Source organism: Physeter macrocephalus, chromosome 20, assembly GCF_002837175.3.
Source record: "Physeter macrocephalus isolate SW-GA chromosome 20, ASM283717v5, whole genome shotgun sequence".
In the NCBI taxonomy this organism is placed as follows: domain Eukaryota; kingdom Metazoa; phylum Chordata; class Mammalia; order Artiodactyla; family Physeteridae; genus Physeter; species Physeter macrocephalus.
The window spans coordinates 55,044,282-55,068,674 of NC_041233.1; the positions used below are offsets into that span (position 1 = coordinate 55,044,282).

General features: G+C 36.6%; 1 protein-coding gene across 3 annotated transcripts in view; it reads left to right on the plus strand.

Annotated features, from left to right (window-relative positions):
* Positions 1-24,393, plus strand: part of R3HCC1L (R3H domain and coiled-coil containing 1 like) — an 80,701-nt gene that overhangs the window by 41,143 nt on the left and 15,165 nt on the right. Inside the window, exons 3-4 of one of the 3 annotated variants that reach the window (XM_028481637.2) lie at positions 10,859-10,926; positions 12,918-14,725. In XM_028481637.2, coding sequence (XP_028337438.1) covers positions 12,932-14,725 — 1,794 coding nt within the window. In that variant the 5' untranslated portion in view covers positions 10,859-10,926; positions 12,918-12,931. Of the gene's footprint in view, positions 1-10,858; positions 10,968-12,917; positions 14,726-24,393 lie in introns of all 3 variants that reach the window. The other 2 variants (XM_028481636.2, XM_028481638.2) reach the window with 2 other exon arrangements.

Consider the following 24,393-nt stretch of genomic DNA (forward strand, 5'->3'; position numbering starts at 1 on the left):
AGGACATGGAAGCAACCTAAATGCCCATCAACAGACGAATGGCTAAAGAAGATGTGGTACATATATACAATGGAATATTACTCAGCCATAAAATGGAACGAAATTGGGTCATTTGTAGAGACGTGGATGCATCTAGAGACTATCATACAGAGTGAAGTTAAGTCAGAAAGAGAAAAACAAATATCGTATATTAATGCATATATGTGGAACCTAGAAAATGGTGCAGATGAACCGGTTTGCAGAGCAGAAATTGAGACACAGATGTAGAGAACAAACGTATGGACACCAAGGGCGGAAAGTGGCCTGGGGTAGGGGTTGTGGTGTGATGAATTGGGAGATTGGGATTGACATGTATACACTGATGTGTATAAAATGGATGACTAATAAGAAAATAAATAAATAAATAAACATTAAAAAAAATAAGAGCAGTGCAAACAGTAAGGGTAAATATATTTAGTATTTTATGAAACTTTTTTCAGTCACATATAAGTATGTGAATCTGTGTGTACTGTGTCATGATGTGAAATGTTTTTAACTGGAGTGCAGAAAAAAGTTTGAAAAAACTGGCTCAGAAAGTCTTTCTATACAGGAATCTGTGCTCATAGCCGATCAGTTTCATTCACAAAGCTTTTTAAAAAATATAAAAAGATCCAGAAGCATATATAGCAAGATGTTTATAGTGCTTATCTCTGTAAAGTGAGAACACAGATTTTTAAAAATTTACTTTTAGGTTTATTGCATGATGCTTTTGTATTAAGGGAAAAAAATCACTTTTTTTGGTTAGCTTTACACTTCATTAAATTTTTTCTTAAAACTAGATTTCCCCTCTTTTATAGACCTTTGAGCCATCTATTATCCTTTAAGAAAGGGTGGCCTGTTTAAAGAAATCTCATTTTTACTTACCTGGAGACTTCGGGCCATAGTGACCAAGTAAAAGAACTTTGTAATCTAGTTTTGTCAGCAGAACACTGAACACTCTCTAAAAGTTTGTAAATGAATATTTACTGCTACATTCACAAGATTACCCATATTCCAAAAATGTATGTATGTGTATAGTGGCCATTGCTAAGAAGCAGAATTCATTTGTTTGTGTGTCTTAGACTGAATTCAAATGACTGAAGGACTGATTTTCAGTAGGCTTTAATAAATCCTGAAATTTGCTAAGGCAAAAATAACTTTAAAGAAAGATGTTGAGTATGTAAGCTTAATTTATATATGAAATACTGAGGCTCAAGGTACCTTAACTGTCCTGAGGTGAATATTTGAGCAATTCAGAGTATCATATTCTATTTAATACTCCCCTTGTGTTTCTAATAATATGACAAAGCTGGTATTGATAGAATTTCTAATCTTATAATTGCTAACTTTTTGTTACAGGATTTAAAAACTATTGTAAATATGCCTTTATTACAGTTAAACTCCCCATCTCTTATTTTCATCATCATTTTCTCCCTTCCTATTGGGTCATTCTTTCTCACCTCACTCCAGTGAGGTATTTATCTCCCCAACTCCGCTGAAACTATTCCAATGTCACCAACAACCTCTATCCTGTCAAATCCAGTAGAAAATTCTCAGTTCTTACTACTTGACTCTTCAGCATTTAATGCAAATGATTACTCTTGCCTTTTAAAGAAACTTCCTTCATTTGGTTTCTGGGATACTACATGCTTCTGTTTTCTTCCTATTTTCTTCCTCCATCTCCTGTGCTTGGCTGCATCTCCTCTTCCTGACCTCTAGAGTTGTAGTTCCCCCGTGACTCAATTCCCCCGGCCTTTTCTCCCTCTGTCACTCCCTGGGTAGTTTTTTTTCTGTTCTTGGCTTGAATCTTTTATGGTGATGACTTCCAAATTTTTATCTCCAATTCTTACACCTCCCCTGAGCTTCAGACTTATATTTCCAGTTGCTTCCTTAACAACCGTACAATGTCCAACAGGCATTCAAATTTAAAGTGTCCAAATCACAACTCTTGATTCCTCTTTTCTTATTTCCTTCCCCAGTCTTCCCTATCTTAGTAAATTTAACCATCATCACCCAGGTTGATCAGACCAAAACTCTCAAAGTGACTCCTCTCTTCCCGTTACATCCCATAGAACCATACCACCAAGTTTTTGTTAGCTTTGCCTTCAGAATATATCGTTAATCCAACCTTTTCTTGTGACCTCCTTTGTTACTACTCTAGACTTGCTGCATATCTATTGTTAGACTTCCAGATTTTCCTCCTCAGTTCTTATCCGTTATTGTCAATTCCTCACATTTTTGCTAGAATGATGTTTAGCAAAGGTTAAGTGAGATCATGTCATTCTCTTGCTGAAACCTTCCAGTGATTTCCCTACACATTCAAAATAAAATCCAAAGAGCTTGTCTTGGCCTGCAGGTCCCTATTTGTTCTGGCCCTTAGCTGTCTTACCAACTTCGGTGCTCCTTTTTTTTTTTTTTTTTTTTTTTTTTTTTTGCGGTACGCGGGCCTTTCACTGCTGTGGCCTCTCCAGTTGCGGAACACAGGCCCCTGACGCACAGGCTCAGTGGCCATGGCTCACGGGCCTAGCCGCTTCGCGGCACGTGGGATCCTCCCGGACCGGGGCACAAACCTGCGTCCCCTGGATCGGCAGGCGGACTCTCAACCACTGTGCCACCAGGGAAGCTCCGGTGCCCCTTTTTACTCTGTTACCCCACTTGTTTCCTGTTATTCCTGGAACATTTCAAGCTTGGCCTGCCTCATAGCTTTTGTACTTGCTCTTCTTTTTTTCCTGGAATTCTCTTTTCCAGATAATTTCTGTGACTCACTGATTCAACTCAAGTATAAACTCAGGTATTAAATCCTCAGAGTGGTCTTCCCCACTTTTCCATATGTTCTTCCCTTCTAAAATAGCCACACACCCCATCACTCTGTATTCCTGTCCCTCCTTCATTTTACTCCATCACATTTACCACTGTCAAACATTATAATATATATTTAAATGTTTATTTTTTATCTCCACCATTACAGTGTAAGCTCCATGAGGCCAGACTTTGATTTGTTCATTGCTGTGTTCCCAGTGTCTAAGAGGGGACTTAGCACATACTAGGTATTCAATAAATGTTTGTGGAGTGAATGGGACCCCAAATCTCAACTGGGAGTTGAGAGAGCATCACCTGTTGAGAAGTCTCACTTGCCATGTTTTAACAGATAGTATTTATTTAGTGCCAAATGCAGTGCTATGAGACAAAAAGACACTAACCCTACACTGAAAGAACTTACTGTTTAGAAGAGAGCCAGACATGCAAACACATACCTGTAAAGCAATCTGATAATTGTTTTAATGAAGGTATTTGTAACGATATGTAGTGGGAACTTATGGGCTGGACCGTAGTATATCAGGGAGTCAGTGATGAAATTATAGAGGAGGTAACCTTTAAGGTGAGATTTGAAGGGCTGGTAGGAGAGTATCAGGCAGACATCTGACTGAGAAAATAATGTGTCTTAAATCACAGAGGTGTGAGAAGGCAGCTGAGCATGTTTCTAGTACTATCAGGAGTTGGAATTGATGGACTCTAAAGTCTGATATTAGGAGTGGCTGGAGATGAGACTGGGCAGCTAGGCAGTTGTAGGGTGGCAATGGAGCTAGATCATGTAGGGCCAGATCTGCTATGCAAGATACTTATGTACGTGATAAAGAGCCACTGAAGAGTTTTGAACAAGGAAATGACCAAATCTGACTTGTATTTTAGAAAATCATGGGTAGCAGTATAGAAGTAGAATGAACAGGGCTTGTTAATTGATTGAAATGTCATAGATAATGACTTCCAGGTTTCTGGCTTGAACTACTGGGTTGATATTGATACCATTCACCAGACTATGAAATTAGGGGGGGAAGGACAGTGAATCTTCTGAGGGGATGCCTAGAAGTTAAAAGTGTTTAATTATATTTTAGTGCTCAGAAATCTATTGGTTTACTTGTGTCACTTAATATATTTTGTATATTACATTTAATTATAAACGTACTAAATCTGCTTTTAGGATACTTTTATTCCTTTACAGATGCACATATATGCTACCGAACTGAAGGATGTTGGCATTTCTTAGTTTTGCCCGCGTCTAAGTAGACCAGTGAGAATAAGAATGCTCTTGATAGTCTAGTAAAACAAAGGCAGTTGTTAAATGATTCTAAATCTAAGGCCCTGCACAGTTTTAAACATATATGAAAAAATGCTCATAAATTTGTTGAGGGTAGATTTCACCACATGGGAATGTCCAGTCAGTCTTATTTTCTGATTTATGAAATATAAGTAGACTTTACTTCTTTTGATGCTTTATTTTTTTATCATTATGAAATTTGGAAAAATTAGATTGTGCTGAGATAAGCTTATCTATACATTCATGTTTTAGTTGATTCCTTGGTTTGGTACATTACCTTTTTGCTGAAAGTGAAAAAATCTGAAACAGGCAAGACACAAGAGGAAAAGCCAGACTGTGTTCTTGTGGCATTAAGGACATGGCAAGATCTTAGACTAGTGCTGTTCCATTAGAAATATAACACAGACCACAAATATGAGCCACGTATGTAATTTTAAATTTTCTAGTAGCCATATTAAAAAATATAAAAATAAACAGATGGAATTACTTTCAATGTGTTTTATTTAATCCATTATATCCAAAATAGTATTATTAAACATATAATCAATTTAAAAATATTAATGAGGCATTTTACTTTTTATTTTCTATACCAAATCGTTGAAATCCAGAGATATTTTACAAGCACAGCACATCTTAATTTAGACTGGCTACTTTTCAAGTGCTCATTAACTGCATGTGGATAGTAGCTAGTATATTGGACAATGTAGTTCTAGATTATTCTTAGACCAGAAAGTAGAGGTTGCTCAGCATTCTGCAACATTTGTGAGATTATCTTTCCAACGTCAAGTAATTTCTGTGCTATTTGTTTTATTATCCTATGAAGTATATTAAAGAATTGCCCTTTTCTCCATTCATCATTTTCCTACTTATAGTAATTTTGTCCAATAAAGATCTGTTTGTTAGTTTTCATTGCCTTTGCTTTCTCCTACACCAATTTATGGTAATGGCCTCTTATACTAAAGCAATAGCATATCTTTACATTTTAGTGATTTTGTTTTTAATTACAAAAATAACTACATTTATTGTAACAAATTCAAACTGAGGTAAATGTATAAAAAGATAGTAATTCTTAATTCTTTTCCCTCTCTCATTTTCTGCTCTCCCAGATGTAACCACTGTTAACAGTTTAGATGATAGCCTTTCTCCCCTTAGGAATATATATTTATGAGAAAACTTTGTTAAATGAGAAAATTGGTACTTCGAAAATATGTCTTAAAGTGGACCTATTTAAAATGGAGACTTGGGCTTCCCTGGTGGCGCAGTGGTTGCGCGTCCGCCTGCCGATTCAGGGGAACCGGGTTCGCGCCCCGGTCTGGGAGGATCCCACATGCCGCGGATAAAATGGAGACTAAAGTTTCATAGTTATTAATGAAAAAAACCTGTTAGGGACAATTTTCTGACATGAAAATGTTTATTTTGCCACATATTTAATAAAATTTAGGTTGTAATTACAGTTGTGCTAATTCTTAGAATTAACAAAGAATGATATAAGTACTTTCTTGGTATAATTTTTTTTTACTAAAATTGTGTGATAGTCTGATAGCATCCTTTACTTTGATTTTCTTAGTATTTATCATATAGATTAGACAAGAGCTTCAGTTTTACCAAAACTGTTGAGAGCTTTAACAGTTTCTCAAGAGATTTTTCTTTAGCCCTTGACATTTCCTTTCTTGATTCCTGTCCTGTCATCATCATCCTTGTTAGATTTTCCCTTCTTCAGTTGTTCACTGGTTTGATTCTGCCAGATATTCATTCCCCAAAGGTTTTGCTCTGAGATGAGTGCTTCCTTCAGTATTTTTATAGACTTCATGAAATCCTGCATTCTTTTCAATATTTATATTTTCACTTTACAATTGAATTGCATTGTGTTTACTTTGTATTATTGGATGCTTACAACATTAGACTGTTAGTGAGAGATTGATGGGCAAAGCCAGGATACATAGTTGCAGTAGATGTTAGTGTCAAGTAGAAATGGATTTTATATGTGATCAAGGCACATTTTGAATATTATTACATTATAAGGACTTTTGATTCCTTGTGTAAACTTGTAACTTAAGGAACTCAATTGCCTATTTAAATAATAGCTAACTTTTATTGAGACTTTTAACATGACTGGCAAGTTTCTATATGTGCATCATTTAATTAATCTGTTTAGTGTGTCTATGAAATAGGTCTGTTGTTATCCTCATTTTATACTTTGAGTAAACTAAGGCTTAAAGTGGTAACTTTTGCCACAATAAAATTAAGTAATTTGACTGATATAAGGGCTAGTCAAACGTTGGGCTGGGAACCATAGCCTATACTTGATGGTACACTTTTGTGCAAAAACCAAACAAAAAAAAAATGAATTGGATTGTAATTTTCTTGTTTCAGTTAGTATGTTTTGAATATCAACCCATTATGTGGATGGGCTGTAATTTTAAGAAAGTTCCCCTATTTAGATTTTCTTTACAGTTTTAATTTATTTTTTATTTTACTAATGTTGACGTTCTTGGTAACTAAGAGGCTTGGATTTCAATAGCCATCTGGGAAATAAGAGTGGAGGCATTGGGCCTGAGAGAGATGAGTTGGAACTGAGTTCACCACTTAAAGCCTTAAATCTCAAAGTGTATACTCTCACTCAAAGAGTAGACTAGGGAAAAAAAATTATTCAGAGTTACAGAAAGAAAATAAGGACGCTTGTCTGTTTTCACCTGGGTTCTGAGTGAGGGGGGAACATTTCCTGAGATTGTATAGCTACTCTTTTAGTCTCATCTGGGTTTGTGTTTCATATTTATGTTTACTACATTGTTCAGAAAACTTCAAACTTAAAAATTCACATTAATGAAGAATCACTGTATAGAGGAATACTTATAGTCTGGCTGTATGGAATTCCCACTGATAAAGGTGCACTGATGTTGAACTCACTACCCAAAGTTACAGCACCGCCACCACCAACAAAAGAAGACAGTGCTTTAAGTAAAAGAGACACAAGAGACAGCAGAGTTAAATCCTCAGGAACTTCACAAAGTAGAACTATTGAATAATAAATATTTAATATTAAATAATTAAAACTAATTATAAAATTAATTTAAAAGTAAATGCCACAGTTATAATAATGAACATTAAATAATAAAATAGAAATGTTAAAAATGATTAAAGATAAAAGAAGAAAACAAATAGAAGAAGAATGACAAAACTATTAAAAACATAAGGCCAGGGAGATCAGAGGCAGGGTGGAGGATAAATAGGACTTGTATAATAAAACTTTAGTCATTAAAATTTTTTAAAAAACTGATTGGATAGGATAGAATGCAAAATAGACAAATGTGAAGAGAAAACTAGTGATTTAGAAGATGGATCTGAAGATACTTCCCTGAATAAATAGAACTGGTAAAATTCAAAAGCATAGTGTTATCCCAGTAGAAAAAAATAATACTAAACACAAACTAAAACACATAGTAGACACTTGAGAACACCAAACACATAATAGAATATCTTGAGAATCATCAGAGAGGAAAGAGAGATCACTTTACAAATCAGTGACAAAGTGACAACAGATTTCTTAACAGTAACAGTAGAAGTCAAAATCCATTAAAAAGTGGGAGCAATGTAAAGGTATTTTCAGACAAAAACTAAGAGTATGTGTGAAGGGGTTGTAAAATAAAACCATTGTACAGTTGTCTAGGAGATAGATACAAATAATGATCAACTTGAGATATTTATACAAGTACTCATGTTATTGATAAAATGATAAAGAGCAGACTAGGAATATAGTATAGAGCTTTCTGAGCAGTAGAAGAAGAACTCCATCAACCTGAAAGAAAGCAGGAAAAGAAGAAAACTACAAAAAGTAGGATAAATGAGAAGGAAGCACAAAATAAAAAGGTAGAAATACTTCCAGATGTATCTATTATCACAGTAATGTTAATTGACTAAATTTGACAGTTTGACATTGACAGAATGTCAAATTTGATTGACAATTTGACAGACATTAAAGAATTCATAATTCGATTGTATACTGTTTGCAAGAGACACCTGAAACACACAGAAAGTCTGAAAGTAAAAGGATAAGAAGAGATACCTAACTAAGTAATATAGATGCTATAGCTATATTACTTTCAGACAAAATAGACTTTTGGGTCGTCCCCCCCCAACCCCACCAATAGAAGGGATCCCCTTTAGGGTCACCAGTAGAAGGGATCACTTCATAATGGCAAAAGTAACAATTTACCAGGAAGATAGAACAATCCTAAATGTAAGTATCTGATAACATTACTTTGAAAAATTATATAAAAATTAATATACAAACTTAGAGAAATCAATAAATCCACAAACACAGTGGGTATTTTATCCATACTTCTCAGTGATTAAGCACAGACAGTAAGTAGTATGATTTGAACAATACTTTAATAAACTTGATTTTATGAATACACATACACAGAACCCCAAAATTTAGCTGTTATACATTATTTTTAAGCACAGATGAGACAGTTACCAAAATTGACCATTTATTAGACCATGAAACAAAACACATTTTGAAGACTTGATCTCATTTATACCACAGTGTAATTAAGTTGGAAATAAATTTAAAAGTAATTTTAAAAATATATATACATTTGGCAGACACTTCTAAATAAGTTACGAGATGAAAAAAGCATGGAAATATGTATTTTCATTATCATTTCATTGCAAAAATCAATGTGAGATTGACTATGAGATCTGAAAAGGCTTAGACACAGTGACTAACCAAGTAGCAGTGAATTCCTGTAGTGCCCATGTTAAAATACTGTTTTTCACTAAAGTGAACTAGGGCTTCTTGAAAAAAGTGGCTGATTCCAGCTCTGGTCTAGTATGACAAGCTGTCATACTACAAAGCAAGGAACTATCAAGGATAACTTGGGCTTGTGTAGAAAGGACCTTGAAGGGGCTGCCATTGGCCAAAGATAGTTTGAGCTTCAAGAAGAATAATTATTGCACTGGATTGAAACAAAGTAAGTGAAAATCTGTGAGGTTTTTTGTTTTGTTAAAATCAACAACAACAAAGAAATGTTGGTCATGGAACCAATTCATTCAGAAACTGGTAAATAAATAATCAAATATTCTGTCTTATCTATATAAAGTGTACCTCAGCATCACAAAATAGTTGATGAGGGAAAGTTCACTGTAAAAGAATTCCAGCTAACAAATGCACAATGAATGCCAGAATTAGAATGTCATCATTTTGCAAACCCTGATGAAATAGTGTATCTTGGCAGTATTACTCTAAAGCTACTAAAACCATTGGGTAAAAGACTGAGAGGGGACTTTATAGTGGACGGTTCAGGCTGATGGGACAGTACCTGAACCCACTGATCAATGTGTATTATTACAAAAAGGAAATAATCAGACATTATTGCTATCTGATGTGATACAGTAGGAAGTTCATAGCACCATATATGACATATTCTTGCTATAAAAAAATTAAACCCCAATTCTATCAAGACTCTAGATCAACCACTACTTTTTAGGAAGCACAGAGATTATATATAAAAACTTATTAATGCTAAAGAGTACAATGAGCAAACTTGAGAATGTGGGAAATTCGAAAGGACATATAACCCAGTTTCTTTAACAAATGAATGGCAAGATAGGAAGACGAAAACAAAGCCAGTGTGACAGGCACCTATGAAAGACCAATGCAGTGTGTAGATCTTTTTGCATACTGATTTTAACAAAACAGCCAGTGGTGGTGTATTGGAGCATCTTCTTCTACTGGTGTAAGAGCTAACTGTTTAGGAATTTTTCAAACTGATTATTAAACATATCCATTATTAAAAATTAAATTATAGCTCATTATTAAATAAGTGACATTTATAAAAAGTTAATAAATATTTAAAATTCATCACTTCCTAATTATTTCATTTTACTATGATCTGTGCTCTTGAAGTTATTTATGTATAGTGTACCTTTATTGTTGAAATACTGTGTCATGGTGGGCTACTGTGTGTCCTTTTCCCAACTCCAGGTTCATTGATAACACCACGTTGGTAGCTTGAAATTAGCCACGGTAGGAATACTTACATCACAGAGATCAGCAAATGCCATAAATCAGAGTTTGATTTATTGCTTATTGATTGTCTAGACTTAAAGTGATGGAGCAATGGTAATAATGACAAAAGTGCTATGTCTTTAGCTATTTATTATATTGTGCATAGCTCAAAAAATTGAGAGTATATTCTTTCATTCAAAAATGATTATCCACTTCCACAAAGAAGTCACATCACTCACACTGGTGACATCATTGATGTAAATGAAAATAATATTCCAAACTACACTTGGAAAGCCAGTTGCTAAACATTTACCAGCACAGTGCTGGACGGGCATAAATGTGCTTTGGTAAGAAATAGATAATAATATAAATTTATTATACTGTTATTCAGCTTTTGAAATAACCATGATGACATGTAGACATTAAGAAAAAAAGAAGGTTGAGTTTTAAAAGCCATTTGCTGTAGCACAAAATAATTTTAAATTTGAAGCCTTTGATATATGTCTGTTGTGTATGACAAATAGAATCATACTTTAGAGTTTGAAGAACACTTAAAATTAATCCAGACCAATCTGCCTTACAGATAGAAATTCTTTCTCTAGTATTAGTCCATAGTCTAGATTGTATTTAAATTATTCTAGAGACAGAATACCTGATAATGGCGTTGGAGAACTCTAAAAGTAGAGTTCTTTTTTATATTGAGGTAAACTTTGTTTTCTTTTAATTTCTACCAGTTGGTTCTGGTAACTGACTTCTGAAGAAATATGGAAGCAACCAATCCTGTAGAGCAACCAATCATCAGGTATAAAGGTAGCTGGGATGTTTCCATTTAGACCTTTTTGGGTAAGGAGTATACCTTTAGTTCCTTTAACCATACCTTGTGTTGTATATTTTCTAGACTTTGTAATCTAAGACTGTTGCCTTTCTAAACATCCACATCACTATCTTTTGGCTTTTATTGACTTTGTAGATGAAGTAAAAGCCTTCAGATCTTTTTTTTTTTTCTGTGCAAATTATACATTTTATTCTGTGTTGCTTGATTCTTTTTTTCTTTTTGTTAACCCAAAGCAGGTCTTTGTATTTATTCATTTTTAGTCTTCGTATTGCTTTCAGCACAGCATTCCAGATTATAGAAATGATATTAAATTGTAATTTTATCATTTTTGTTATTTATTAATCCTGTCGATTTTGTCGGTTCACATTTGATAAATACTCAGTGTTCATTGTTTGCATCCAAATTATTGTTTAAAATGTTGAATTTTAAAGGGCAATGGGGACATAGTTCTCCATTACATAACCCTCTCTAAATTTGCTTCTATCCATTATCATTACTTTTTATTGTGAGTCCACCTACCAGTTCTTAGTAGCCCATATTTTACCATCTTACAGTTCATCATGATATATTTTGTCAGGTGTTTTGCTACCTGAGATCAAGATACACTGTGTCTATGGCATCCCCTCCAATGAAATACACTTTAGTACTTCTATTTTTGAAAAATAGACGTTTTAAAAAGATTTGGCATGGCTAAATGTTGAAGTCATATTCTTCCACAAATGGAAAGATAGAAAAATCCATGCAGAATGATGAGCTAGATAATAATTAAGACATCAAAAGAGAAAAGGGACAGGTGGATCACTGGAGACACTTGATGATCAGGGCCATGGTATATCCCTGGGCTGAAAAGAAAATCGCCTGGCCATGAAAGTGGAACTTCTTCACTGAAGAAGTATTCTGATCAGGTGAAATTTTAGGGATCTGTAATAGAGTGGACAGGATTTGTTAGCCTTTCCCTCTTACTCTCTTTTTCCTTTGAAAGGTATGTGGTGAAATACTAACAGTGGGTGCTTCTGAGTGTATATGGGTGTTTCTTTGCTATGTGTAGGACCTTCTTACTCTCTTTGCAAACTAGTATGTACTTCAGAGCATTATTTTGAAGATGAAAAGAATAACTCAGTATGAAATTGTTTAGTACATTTCCTCGTATTTTGTAGATAGTAAATAAAGTTTTATTTAACCTTTCTTAAATTTTTTCTCCTTGTTAAATTCCATCGACCAACCATGGTAGAGGTTGTCAGGGAGTTACCAGTGAGTTGTCCCATCACATTCCTTGGCCTCCACCCTCCTTTATCCTACCCAGACCCATTTTATTGCTACTAGAAGGAAGAAAAATTTATAGTAGGTCACTTGATTAAATAGTGTTAATAGAATGATGACTTTCTCTTTCCCACTACCTGTTTCTTTCCTAAAAATCATAGTTCACAAGCAGCATCTTCTAGAAAGCAGTCCATGATTAGTTGTCTCATTTTCTAGCCCACATTCAAGCTACTCTCATTCATATGTTACTCTTAAAATCATATTTATGTATATATATTTATGTTGAACAAATGTGCTTTTAGGGGTTCTCCTTGAATGTATTCTTCAGTGTAAATTTTGTGCTCCTGAGATGGTTGTGTTTTATGAGTACCTGATAGCCTGTAATCACTTTTCTCATCTGTTTTAATTCAGCTGAAGACAAGGCTACTTGTTAAAAAAAAGTAGAGAGGACTTGGAAGGTAGAGGAAAGAGGCTATATGGATAAAATTCATGGGCTCATGAGTTATTTTGGAATTTACTCTCCTTAGTTGCTTACCTGATTGCATTAATTATTTTATGGCAGGTTTTACTTTTTTTTTAACTTGAGGGTTTCTGTAGGATGGATTAGTAGGCCCTCTACCTAGTCTTTAAAAATCTCTTGGCTCAATACATTGTAATTAGTTTTTGGTAATTGAATCATTCTCTCTTTTTTCTTGCAGATTGAGGTGGTGCCATGCAGCAAGAAGCAGAGAGATGCAGAGTTCGAGTCAGGAGGCCTGACATGGCGCTTTATGTACCCAAAGCTCGAAGGGGTATAGTAGTGCACAAGTCAGGTGATGAGGGAAAAAGCTGTGGTCCACCTAACTCCATGGTGAAAGAAGAACAAAAGGAAGATTCTCTCTCTCAAAAGGAGATCATTAGAGACAAGTGTGAGGCTCAAAGACTAAGTATTAATCCTGATAAAAAGGAACACAATCGTAGGGAAGGAAAGAAAGCTTCAACAAAATTTAATAAAGATGCGTGGCTTCAAGAAAGAAATAAAGATAGTGTTTGTACTAAGAGGGCAGCCACAGAATCCAAAAAAGTATTATCCCAAGGACATCAGGAAAGAGTCCCAAATCCTGGGATTATACCTATTGTACCTTTACAAAGACATTTTAAACCAAAGAAGGTAGAGTGTTTGGAGGTTGAAACCAGAGATGTGACAGAACAGGATGGGTTGCTTCAATCTCAGTCTTGTTCAGAAATCAGTAAGGCTCAGGTTCCAAACAAACCATTCCAAAATGTGGAATTCTGTGATTTCAATAGGCATGAACTAAATGGGGAAACATTTGAAGATAGAAATTTGGAAAGCAGAATGGAAACTGATGCCAGGGTTGCAGAGATACTATCCCAATTTCCTGGAGATTTTAGTTCTGTGGTGAAACCTGAGAGTATGATTGCACCAGTAAAACCAAACTCTGATTCTGGAATTGTACAACAAGGCATGCAGACATCGGGTGGAATGCTGAAGCACAGCAACGGAGGCATCACCACTGATTCTGTTCCTGGAAGTCCAGTTGGTATCATTGATCAGACTTGCATAGACTTGGATGCTGAGAATGTTGGTGATACAGCCAATAGTACAGATTTCATCTTGGGTCAGAAAGGTATAGATTCCATTCCTGAGACTGTGGGTCACAACTCTCATCAGATAACTATAGTCAGCAAATTGGAGAGCACAAATGACATTTTTGATCCAACAATGATTAGAGAGTGTGAGGAGAATGACAGCACTGCTGATGAGTTATGTGTAAAGTGTGAATCTTCTGATACAGCTGTCCTTGCTCATGAAACATATACAAATAATGGGTCTAAGAGTGTAGGTGACATTACCAATAAGACATGTATGATGGACATTACCGATATCATATCTGATCAAATAACTGTAGTTGCTGTTAGAGTAGCTCATAAGGCCTGTAGCAACACAAGTAGTTTCTCAGACTATGTAGAAATGAGTGCAGATACAGCCCCTCTTCATGTAGCTAAAAGGGGGAATGACACTGAACATTTCAACAACCTGACTGCTTGCTCAGATATTTATGCTGAGAGTATTTCATCTAGTTTCACAGAGTCAACAGGAAAGTTGATAGAGAGCTTGTCAGATTGTGCTTCCTCCTTACCTATAAAGAAGATTGCTGGTAGTAATTGTAACACTTTTTTGGACTCTGAACTCAGTATGTTAAATGGAACAAAAGTATTTTCAGACAGTGCTTTGGGCAGTGATCAAGATTGTACTGGTGATATAACAGAGGCATTGCATGAACTTAAAACTGCTGAAGAGTTCAAAACAAAAGAAGAAGATGGCTCAGAGACTATAGAATTTGGTGTAACCTTTCCTGATATAGAATCAGTATCTGTGGAAACATCCATGGAATCGAAAGCAACTGATATGTCTCACACAGAAGCAAGTGCTGCTACTGAGGAGAGCTGGGAGTCTATGTTTAATGATGATGGTGACTGCCTGGACCCACGTCTTCTACAAGAGGTATGTTTTAGTGGAAATTGGTTGGCTCTTAGGTAGTTCATCAATTCATAGCACCTAGGATTTTGGGGGTAATTTTGATAGACATATTTGTACATTCACACACATTACATTCAATGTAACAGTTCTGCAACAAACTGTTAGGTTGGCCAAAAAGTTCGTTCGGGTCTTTCCATAACATCTTACAAAAAGCCTGAACGAACTTTTTGGGCAACCCAGTAATAGGATTGTAGATTGAGAAAAGAATATCTGATAGATCTTTAAGAAACAAAGCATACAGTGTTGAACTATATCTATTATAGCCAAATCCTGAGAGATCTTACTGAATAGGTTAAAGATGAATTTAATGGATTCTGGCTAACTGTTGAGAAAATACAGAGGGAAACTTCTTCCAAAGGGCTTTTCTGTGTTGACAAGATGTATTTTACACTGCCTATTTGAGGGGAGAAGAATAATTTATTATTCATATTTATTTTATTTTTCCAGCAGATGTTGGAATGATGTTAGACACTGTAGAGGGAAGGGAAGGGTGTAATAAAAGAAGGTATGATTGTTTTTTTTTAAGGAGTTTGTGCTGAGTTGAAGAGTAAATGATTGTTGAATATGCTGGCTAGTTAGAGTTTATAAATATAAAATGTTGGATTTGAAGGCATCTTAGAAATTACTTAGTTCAATTTTTTCATTTTCTTAGTTTAGACATTCCCTCTTCCAGCATTTAAATTCCTTACCATAAATAAGAATCATTGGTTTTGAGTAGTAGAATCATTCCCCCTTTTATTCCTTATACCTTTGCCCAGAAGGGGAAAAAATGATTTTCCCTATAAAATCTCCAGTTTTGTAAATGGGGAAATTGAAGGTTAATGGTTGTATCTTTAAGACAAGCAGAAGCAGGATTTCAATCTACTTCTGTCTTAATCCAGTATTTATGTTCTTTCTACCAGACCACTTCCTCCCCTATAAAATAGTTTTGTTTGAGTGACTCCATAGAGCCTTTTAAATACTAAGTGATGAGTCTTTTGATTCTGAGAGTTGAACCAGAAGTACAGAAAAATGTTCACAAGCATGTATAAAAGAGACACGTGAGACTGAAGAGGGTAGCCCATTGGACAGAATTGACTTTCCAGTACCATGCACTTCCTCCTTATTCTTAGGAGGTGTTTGCATGCACATTTGTACCACAGTTAGTACTTCTTATGGGCAAGTCAGGAAACAGCAGGTCTTAAACATTTCTTAAAAGAATATAGAGCAGAAGACACCTACAAATTAACATTCATGAATCCTTTGAAATTGCATGCAGACTTTTATATGTAAGTTCAGTCTTTCATAACTTTTATCGGATTCTCAAAGGTGATAGTTCCCCGAAGTATGGTCCCTGGACCAGCAGCATAAGCAGCACCTGGGAACTTGTTAGAAATGCAGACTCTTCAGCCAGGCTGTCTTTATGTTTACGAGACTTTCAAGTGATTCTGATGCACATAAAGTGAGAATCACTGCTCAAAGACGACATACAAACTTAAATTATATCAGGATGTGAGTGTGGTAACCAGAAGTGGCTGTCAGCTCATAATTAGAGAGCAAAACACTGTTCAGCAGAGGTTTTAGACCCAAATCAGGCTAAGATGTACTAATGATATGGTAAGTTAGGTGAATATAGAGAAGTTATTAAGGATCCAAGCATTGGGAGAAGGCCTTAGTCTGGGGAAGGAAGCAGTGTCCTTAGGAGTTGGCAGAGGGGGTAGGAAAGCACAGGTGTACATGGGAGAGAAGAAACAGCTTCCTACAAAAGAAGGACATGGGACACAGAGCCTTTTGTACATGGTAGACCTAGTAAATATTTACTGAATGGATGTAGGCAGTAGGGCAGAGTTGCTTTCTGCCTTTTTAGGTTAGCCTCCAGGAGCTTTCAAAACATCATTGCTGCTGGAACTTGGATTCTGTGTGGTAGCTTAGGGATATGGCTTCTGTATTGGTGGGAGGGAGGTTTAGGTGTGCAACTCTGTTGTTCAACTCTTAACACTGTTTAGGTGCAAAAGAATTTAGGCAACTGAGTCTTTTGAGGAGCATAGTAATATAGCCAAAGAGGACACTAGCCTGACCTAAAGCTGGGAATGGCAGGAAAACGGAGCAGGTAGTGTTTTAAGCTGAAGACAGCCAGTGCCTGGGTATTGCATTTGGATATCTTCTGAAGTGTTTGGTAGAGATTGGAGTCTGTGTTGAGGCATGAGGATAGATGAGAGCAAGAAAGAAGTTGGATTAAGAATGCAAGTAGTGGGGGCTTCCCTGGTGGCGCAGTGGTTGAGAATCTGCCTGCCGATGCAGGGGACACGGGTTCACGCCCCGGTCCGGGAAGATCCCACATGCCGCGGAGCGGCTGGGCCCGTGAGCCATGGCCGCTGAGCCTGCGTGTCCGGAGCCTGTGCTCCGCAACGGGAGAGGCCACAACAGTGAGAGGCCCGCGTACCGCAAAGAAAAAAAAAAAAAAAAAAAAGAATGCAAGTAGTGGATCCAACTCCAAGCTATTGCCTCCTGTGCTCTGGGTTTTAGAAGATGTAATAATAGTAATGTTATTAAAAGATGTCACAAATCCAAGAACATTAATAGCCCTTTGGTGACTATTACTCCTAATTTATTATTTATACTGTTCCAGATGTATGTTATTAAAGGCTAAACCAGAGTGTCTGCCTACCTTGAAAACTTTCCAACCAAAGATTTTTGACTCTTTTCCCAGCTGGCCTATTTCTTTGTTGACAATGGCTAGCCATAGAGGTATGCCTAGTACTTCTAATAGGCAGGGAAGTATGCTCTAGAGCAGGGTGTGGTAGCCATTGACATGTGAAGCAGTTTCCTGTGACATTTGAACTTCTGAAACTGCCTGAAGGGGTTAGGTCATTGTTGAGCTCCCAGAACTGCAACTCTTGATGAGTCTCCAAAGATTGCACGTCTCCTAAAACCACCGTGGTATGGGATGCCCAGAAATTGAAGTTGATAATTGATAAAGAAAAGGATGTTGGCATGACTTCTTTTAACCCTTTGAAATCTTGGTACCAGCACACAGGAATTATTCTTGTCTAGATAAAACTTCCTCTGCTGCCTCCTGTACTGATCAGCAAACCTATTGGTGGGAGGGTTAGTAAGATACCAGCAGCATAACATTGATGTTGATAGACACTGACATCTGGTCCCTTCACTGGCCATTTCTGGTCCTGATGTGCGTTTTTAGATAGCGGTAAATATTTAGGTAGGAGCTTCCTTTTGTTATAGAAGGTTGCTAACAGTGTATGACCATGGAAAAGAGAAAAGGAACACCATTCATTCCCAAACCATCTTCCTTCTGTGTGTGCCTACTCATGTTCATACTTCATCAGTGGTATCTTTCCATCTAGTCTTCCCAGTCATGCTGGGAAGACGAGGAAATCCAGATATGTCTCCCCGGCTTTCTCAGTCTTCCTCTTGACTAAAATTTAATCTACTACAGTGTTTTCACTGTTCAGTCTGGATAGCATCTTCCCAAGAATGCCAGCGTCAGTTTGCCATATTAACCTTTCTGTACTGTCTAAATAGGAGCCAGGTCCCAGTTGGTTCAGGATATTCACTTGGTCCCTGCCCATATATTTGTGTACCACATACGGTACTATTCATTAGAGAAAACTAGAGCTCTCAAATTTGTCCTCTGGCACTGGGGTCAGTAAGTGATCATCTGACATGCTTCATTATTGTAGCTTTCTTTTTTCTTATTTCCTTTTGTTCTCCTTTTCTGCATTCTTATTCCCTTTTGCCCTTTCTACTCTTTTACTGTGCCTTAATCCAAAGCTATCGCCATGGATTTCTCTCACTGATGATAATCAGCGATATTGAGATGTTGCTGATATCTATTCTAGAGAAATATTTTTTTTTAAGATTTATTATTTATTTATTTATTTTATTTATTTATTTTGGGCTGCGTCAGGTCTTAGTTGCAGCACGTGGGATATTCATTGAGGCATGCGGGATCTTTCCTTGTGGTGCGTGGGCTCTTTGTTGCGGGCCGTGGGCTTCTCTCTAGTTGTGGCATGCGGGTTTTCTCTTCTGTATTTGTGGCACGCAGGCTCCAGGGTGCGTGCTCTGTAGTTTGTGGCACGCAGATTCCAGAGCGAGTGGGCTCTGAACTTTGTGGCATGTGGGCTCTAGTTGAGGCGCACGAGCTCAGTAGTTGTGGCACGCGGGCTTAGTTGCCCGGCGGCATGTGGGATCTTAGTTCTCTGACCAGGGATTGAACCCACATCGAACCTGCATTATAAGGTGGATTCTTTACCACTGGACCACCAGGGAGGTCCCTAGAGAAATCTTTAGATGGCACCTTGAATGGCATTCTACTCATTCTGTGTTAATAAATTTTATGAAGTCAAAGTTTGCATTTCTGGCCTTGGTTTCTTGATAAGGTCAGTGGAAGCATAGCCTAAATATATTAGATAATTTTATTTGCAGGTAGGGAACACCACTGAAGACATTATCTACTCTTATATTTAATGTGTAAAATGTTATGTAAAGCACTATACTCCAATAAAAATTAATTTTAAAAAACTTTAGAGTTTAAAAGTCTGAATTTATCCTTCTGCTGTTGTAAAGCATTTATGCCCAAAGCAGTATAGAAAAGGGATGGAAGCCATAACTTATGCTGTATATTATACACTGTAGTTTTATTATCTTTTAAGGGAACTCTTTTTGGATGTGTTTGAACTTAGGTCATGAAAAATTTGAAAAGGCTTGAAATACTTTAAAAAAAAAGTGTTATTTCCCTATTTGCCAAAGATAGGAAGTTAAATGGGTAAAACATTTTAATTCTAGCTTTTGATTTATTCACATTACCATGGACAAACATGAAAAATTTATTTTCTTCAGTTTCTACTGAAGAGTGGAAACTGAGTTAGTAAGCAGTTAAGTAGCTACAGGATAACAGTGGAAGAGAAAATAGAAACAAAAGGTTTGAATAACCTAATCTACATAATTGAGAATTAGCAATATGGGTTAATTCTGTAAGTAATTATGTAAATAGACATGGTGATAATTTGAAGCAACCGCAGTAATGTTATACCATTAACTCCTGGTCAAGTCTCTGCTGTCCATGTCCCTGTAACCTCCTGATATCCCTAATATTTAAATTTGTTATTGCCACAACTTTAGTTTAAAGTGGTTTATTATGTTTAATTAAAAGTACCTGCAGAAGTGTTCTTATTCCTATCTTCCAAGATCAGAGGCAGGATTATAACATAGGCCTTGAACAATAAGGACTAGGACCTGGAACTTTAATCTGTCTAAGAGAGAACACTGTTACGTCTTTTTTTAAAAAGTGGAATGTTAGCATTGAAAGGGACCTGTAACATAATGTTTTATGTTTACCTCTTGCTTTATAGATAAGGCAAGTAAGGCCCAGAAAGGTTGTTACTGACCTAGCTAAGGTTAGTGCCAGAGTTGGCACTAGAATCCCAGTCTCCTGGTTTCTAACCCTGGGCTCTTTCCATGACAGTAAGCCTTTGCCTCTACCTAAAGCTCTCAGCCAATCAACAGACATTGTACAGCTATACTGTGCCCAGCTCTGATATTGGTGATATGAGGGATAAAATAGAAGGATAAGAAAGTTTAAGGAGTTTATAGTCTTGTGGAGCTGATGAAACTTATTCTCAGAAATGTCTAGAAAAAAATAAAGAAGTATTCTATCTCATTGAATTGAAAATGCTGTTGATTGTGAAATATATCATTATTTTTATGTATCACTAAGAAAGAAATTAAACTTTTACACAATGCTTACCCTTTAGAATTTTTATTTTATACATACTGAAAGAGCTGTTAATTAGACATAAATTTGTTATCACATATCATTTCTTACATAAAGAAAATGTAGGTGAAATAAATTGGTTCTCGTTTCCTAAAACTTTGTGTTTATAGTCCAACTCTAATGATTTCTTTTTTTTTTTTTTGAATTAGAACCCAAGTGTTCCTTTTTCTTCTTTTTTTTAAAATTTAATTTTATTTATTTGTTTTTTTGGCTGCGTCGGGTATTAGTTGCAGCATGTGAGATCTCCATTTGAGGCATGCGGGATCTTTCATTGTGGAGCATGGGATTCTCTTTAGTTGTGATGTGCAGGTTTTCTCTTCTCTACTTGTGGCACACGGGCTCCAGGGCACGTGGGCTCTGTAGTTTGTGGCACCTGGGCTCTCTAGTTGAGGCACGTGAGCTCAGTAGTTGTGGCGTGCGGGCTTAGCTGCCCCATGGCAGGTAGGAACCTGGTTCCCCGACCAGGGATCAAACCCATGTCCCCTGCATTGGAAGGTGGATTCTTTACCATTGGAACACCAGGGAAGTCCTAATAATTTTTTGACTCAGTCATTGGTACGTCTTTCCATCCAGTTACCATCTTCTGTGCCATCAAGAACTTTGATGATACAGCATTTCTTAAAAGAATACATAAAAGAAGCAAAAATCATTGTTGCTGGATTCTTAAGCCAGCTTTGCACTTATATAGGGCTATTATATTCAGATTTTCTTCCACCCTGCTGACCACCCTTTCTGCAAATTTTGGTACTGGTGCTTTTGGTGCTCATTCATATGCAGACAAGCAGTGACAATATGCATGATTAAGATGCATACTGATGTTGGAGATGTTAAAATGTGCATCTTAGAATTGATGAAATACGGTATATATCCAACTGCCAAGGGTTATGATACAGTAGTATAGGGAATGGAGAAACCATCAAAATGGAGTCAATAGGGAATGCTTCAAGAGGAGATAAAGATTGAAGCTGGGTCTTAAAAGAGAAGGATCAGGAGCAGCCAAGGCATTCCAGCCTGTGAGAGCTTGTAAAAAATATAGAACGTTCCCAGGTTTAGGTCCTGAATTTGTCACTATCAGAAGTTTAGATGATCTATTTTGAAATTTTGTTTTTGTTGTTGTTGTTTTCCTTTTATAATTTATTAAATTGGATTTTCTGCATGATTTATATAACCAGAACAATTAAAGTTTATTGGCAAAGGGAAATTTAAAAAGTGTCATTTTTCCCCCCAGATTTCAGAATGCCATCCAGAATCATTTAAAAAATATATATTGCATAAATCAAATTCTTATTGATGGGGGCTCTATGTAGAATCAGTCTTGATAAGCATGCATTTGGACAAAGTAATTAACTTGGGGCACGTGCATTTTATTCATTCCACAAGTATTTTTTGAATGCCTAGTTTGTGCAAGGTAGGTAATGTGTGCAGGGGGGGAATATAGGGATAAATATGGCATGTCCCTTGTAGTTGAATTATAGAATCAGAATATTGATGACGAGACTGAAACTCCAGTCTTTCTTTCCAGCCTTATTCCCTGTATTAGTTTGCTAAGGCTGCCAGAGCATAGTACCCTAGACTGACTATGGCAAAGTACCACATAAATTCGTTTTCTCACAATTCTGGAGGATAGAAGTCCAAGATCAAGGTGGCAGCAAGGGTTAGATTCTTCTGAGGCTTCTCTCCTTGTTTTGTAGATGGCCATCTTCTCCCTGTGTCTTTACATGGCCTTCCCTCTGTGTCTGTGTCCAAATTTCCTCTTTTTATAAAGATACCACTCAGATTAGGGTCTACCCTGTTTTAACTTAATACCTGTTTAAAGGCATTATCTCTAAATGCAGTCATATTCTAAGGTACTGGGGTTTATGGCTTTAACTCATGAATTTTGAGAGGACACAGTTAAGCCCATAACACTCCCCCAAGCCCTCACATTATTTAGTGTAACCACACTGAACTGTTTAATGAATACCACACTCCTTGCATGCCTTTGCATACTTCTGCCTATGGTACTTTTCTCTGTATAATTTCTTTACTTGGGCAGTGAACAAAGTTCATTCCCCTCTACCCACTGGTAATACCTTCTTCATTCTTATAACTTTGTTACATATTAAAATTCTTTGTTCAAGTTCTTTCTCTAATGTTATGTTCAACATACATTAAATGTTTGTTGGTTAGGTGGTCAAGTTGAGGGTGGAGGAAGAGACAGGTCTTATTAATATAGGGTGTTATGCAGTGAGAACTGTAAAAGTAGTGCAGATGAGGTAAACGCTGTAGAAGTCTAGAGGAAGAGTCAGATTATACATGTGACCAAAAATAATGTGATCAAAGCAATAGGCAGGAAGAAGCAAGATGTGTTTAGGCATAGTATTACTCTTTGGTTGGAATGTAGCATATTTTAAGGGATGACATGACATAAAGCTAGAAAGGTAGTATATATTTTAGTACACTGTTAATGAGGTAATAAATTACCACAAACTACTGTCTTAAAACAGCACAAATTTATTGTCTTTTACAGATCTGTAGGTCAGAAGTCCAAAATGGGTCTCACTGGACTAAAATTAGGGTATTGGCAGGATTGTGATCCTTTCTGAAGACTCTAGGGGAGAACCCATTTTCTTACCTTTTTCAGTGTCTATTACACGCTGCCCACATTCCTTGGCTCATGGCCCCCTTCCGTTTTCAAAGCCAGCAGTGGCCAGCCAAGTCTTTCTCATATTGCCTCACTCTGATACACTGACTCTTCTGTCTCTGAAACAATTCTGCTTTTAAGGACCCTTGTGATTATATTGGGCCCACCTAGATAATCCAGCATCATCTCTCTATTTTAAAGTCATCTGATTAGCATCTTTAATTCCACCTGCTACCTTAATTCTCCTTTGCCATGTATCATGTTCATAAGTTGAGGGAATTAGGACATGGACATCTTTGAGAGGCTGTCATTCTGCTAACCACAGGTAGGTTGGGTCCAGGTTATGAGCTTTAAATACAGCCATTGAAGATTTTTAATCAAAGGAATGACATGATCAAAGCAATATTTTGGGAAGTTTAATCTATAAGCTATATGGTATCTCGAATATAGGACTGGAAAGAAATCAGCACCCCTGAGTTCTTTTCAGCTTTGCCATTGATCCTCCCTCCCTCCCTCCTTTCCTCCTAGAACTGCTTGTATCCATAAATCCTTAATCAGAGGGAATTAGTTGTCCTGAACATTGATATAGCCACCGTTTCTGATTCTGTTCACTGTAAGGCCATTTCATCATGTTAACAGAAGGAATACTAGACTAGCGGTCAGGAGACCTGAGTTATGATTCAAACTTTATCAGTAATTTGATTTGTAACCTTAGGGATGTCCTTTAGTCTCTCTGTGATGCAATTTTCCATCCTTATAATTGGGACAACAATAACAGCTGATCCAACATGCCCATCTTACAGATATAAATATAACTTTATCCCAAAATAATGTAGCATATATTTATTTTTTGTTTGTAGAGAGTAACTTGTGACTTCAGAACTTTTTGTTTTTCCTTTTGTATCTTGAAGAACCTAGGATCAAACAAAAAATAAAAAGCTCAGTGATGCATGCCTAGTTGACCTTCTGCTCTCTGCACCCTTTTTGTCCCCTTCTACAAATAGAAATCAGGCAATTATGTCATAGCAAGTCAGGTATATATTTTTTTAACATCTTTATTGGAGTATAATTGCTTTACAATGGTGTGTTAGTTTCTGCTTTATAACAAAGTGAATCAGCTATACGTATACATATATCCCCATATCTCCTCCCTCTTGCGTCTCCCTCCCTCCCACCCTCCCTATCCCACCCCTCTAGATGGTCACAAAGCACAGAGGTGATCTCCCTGTGCTATGC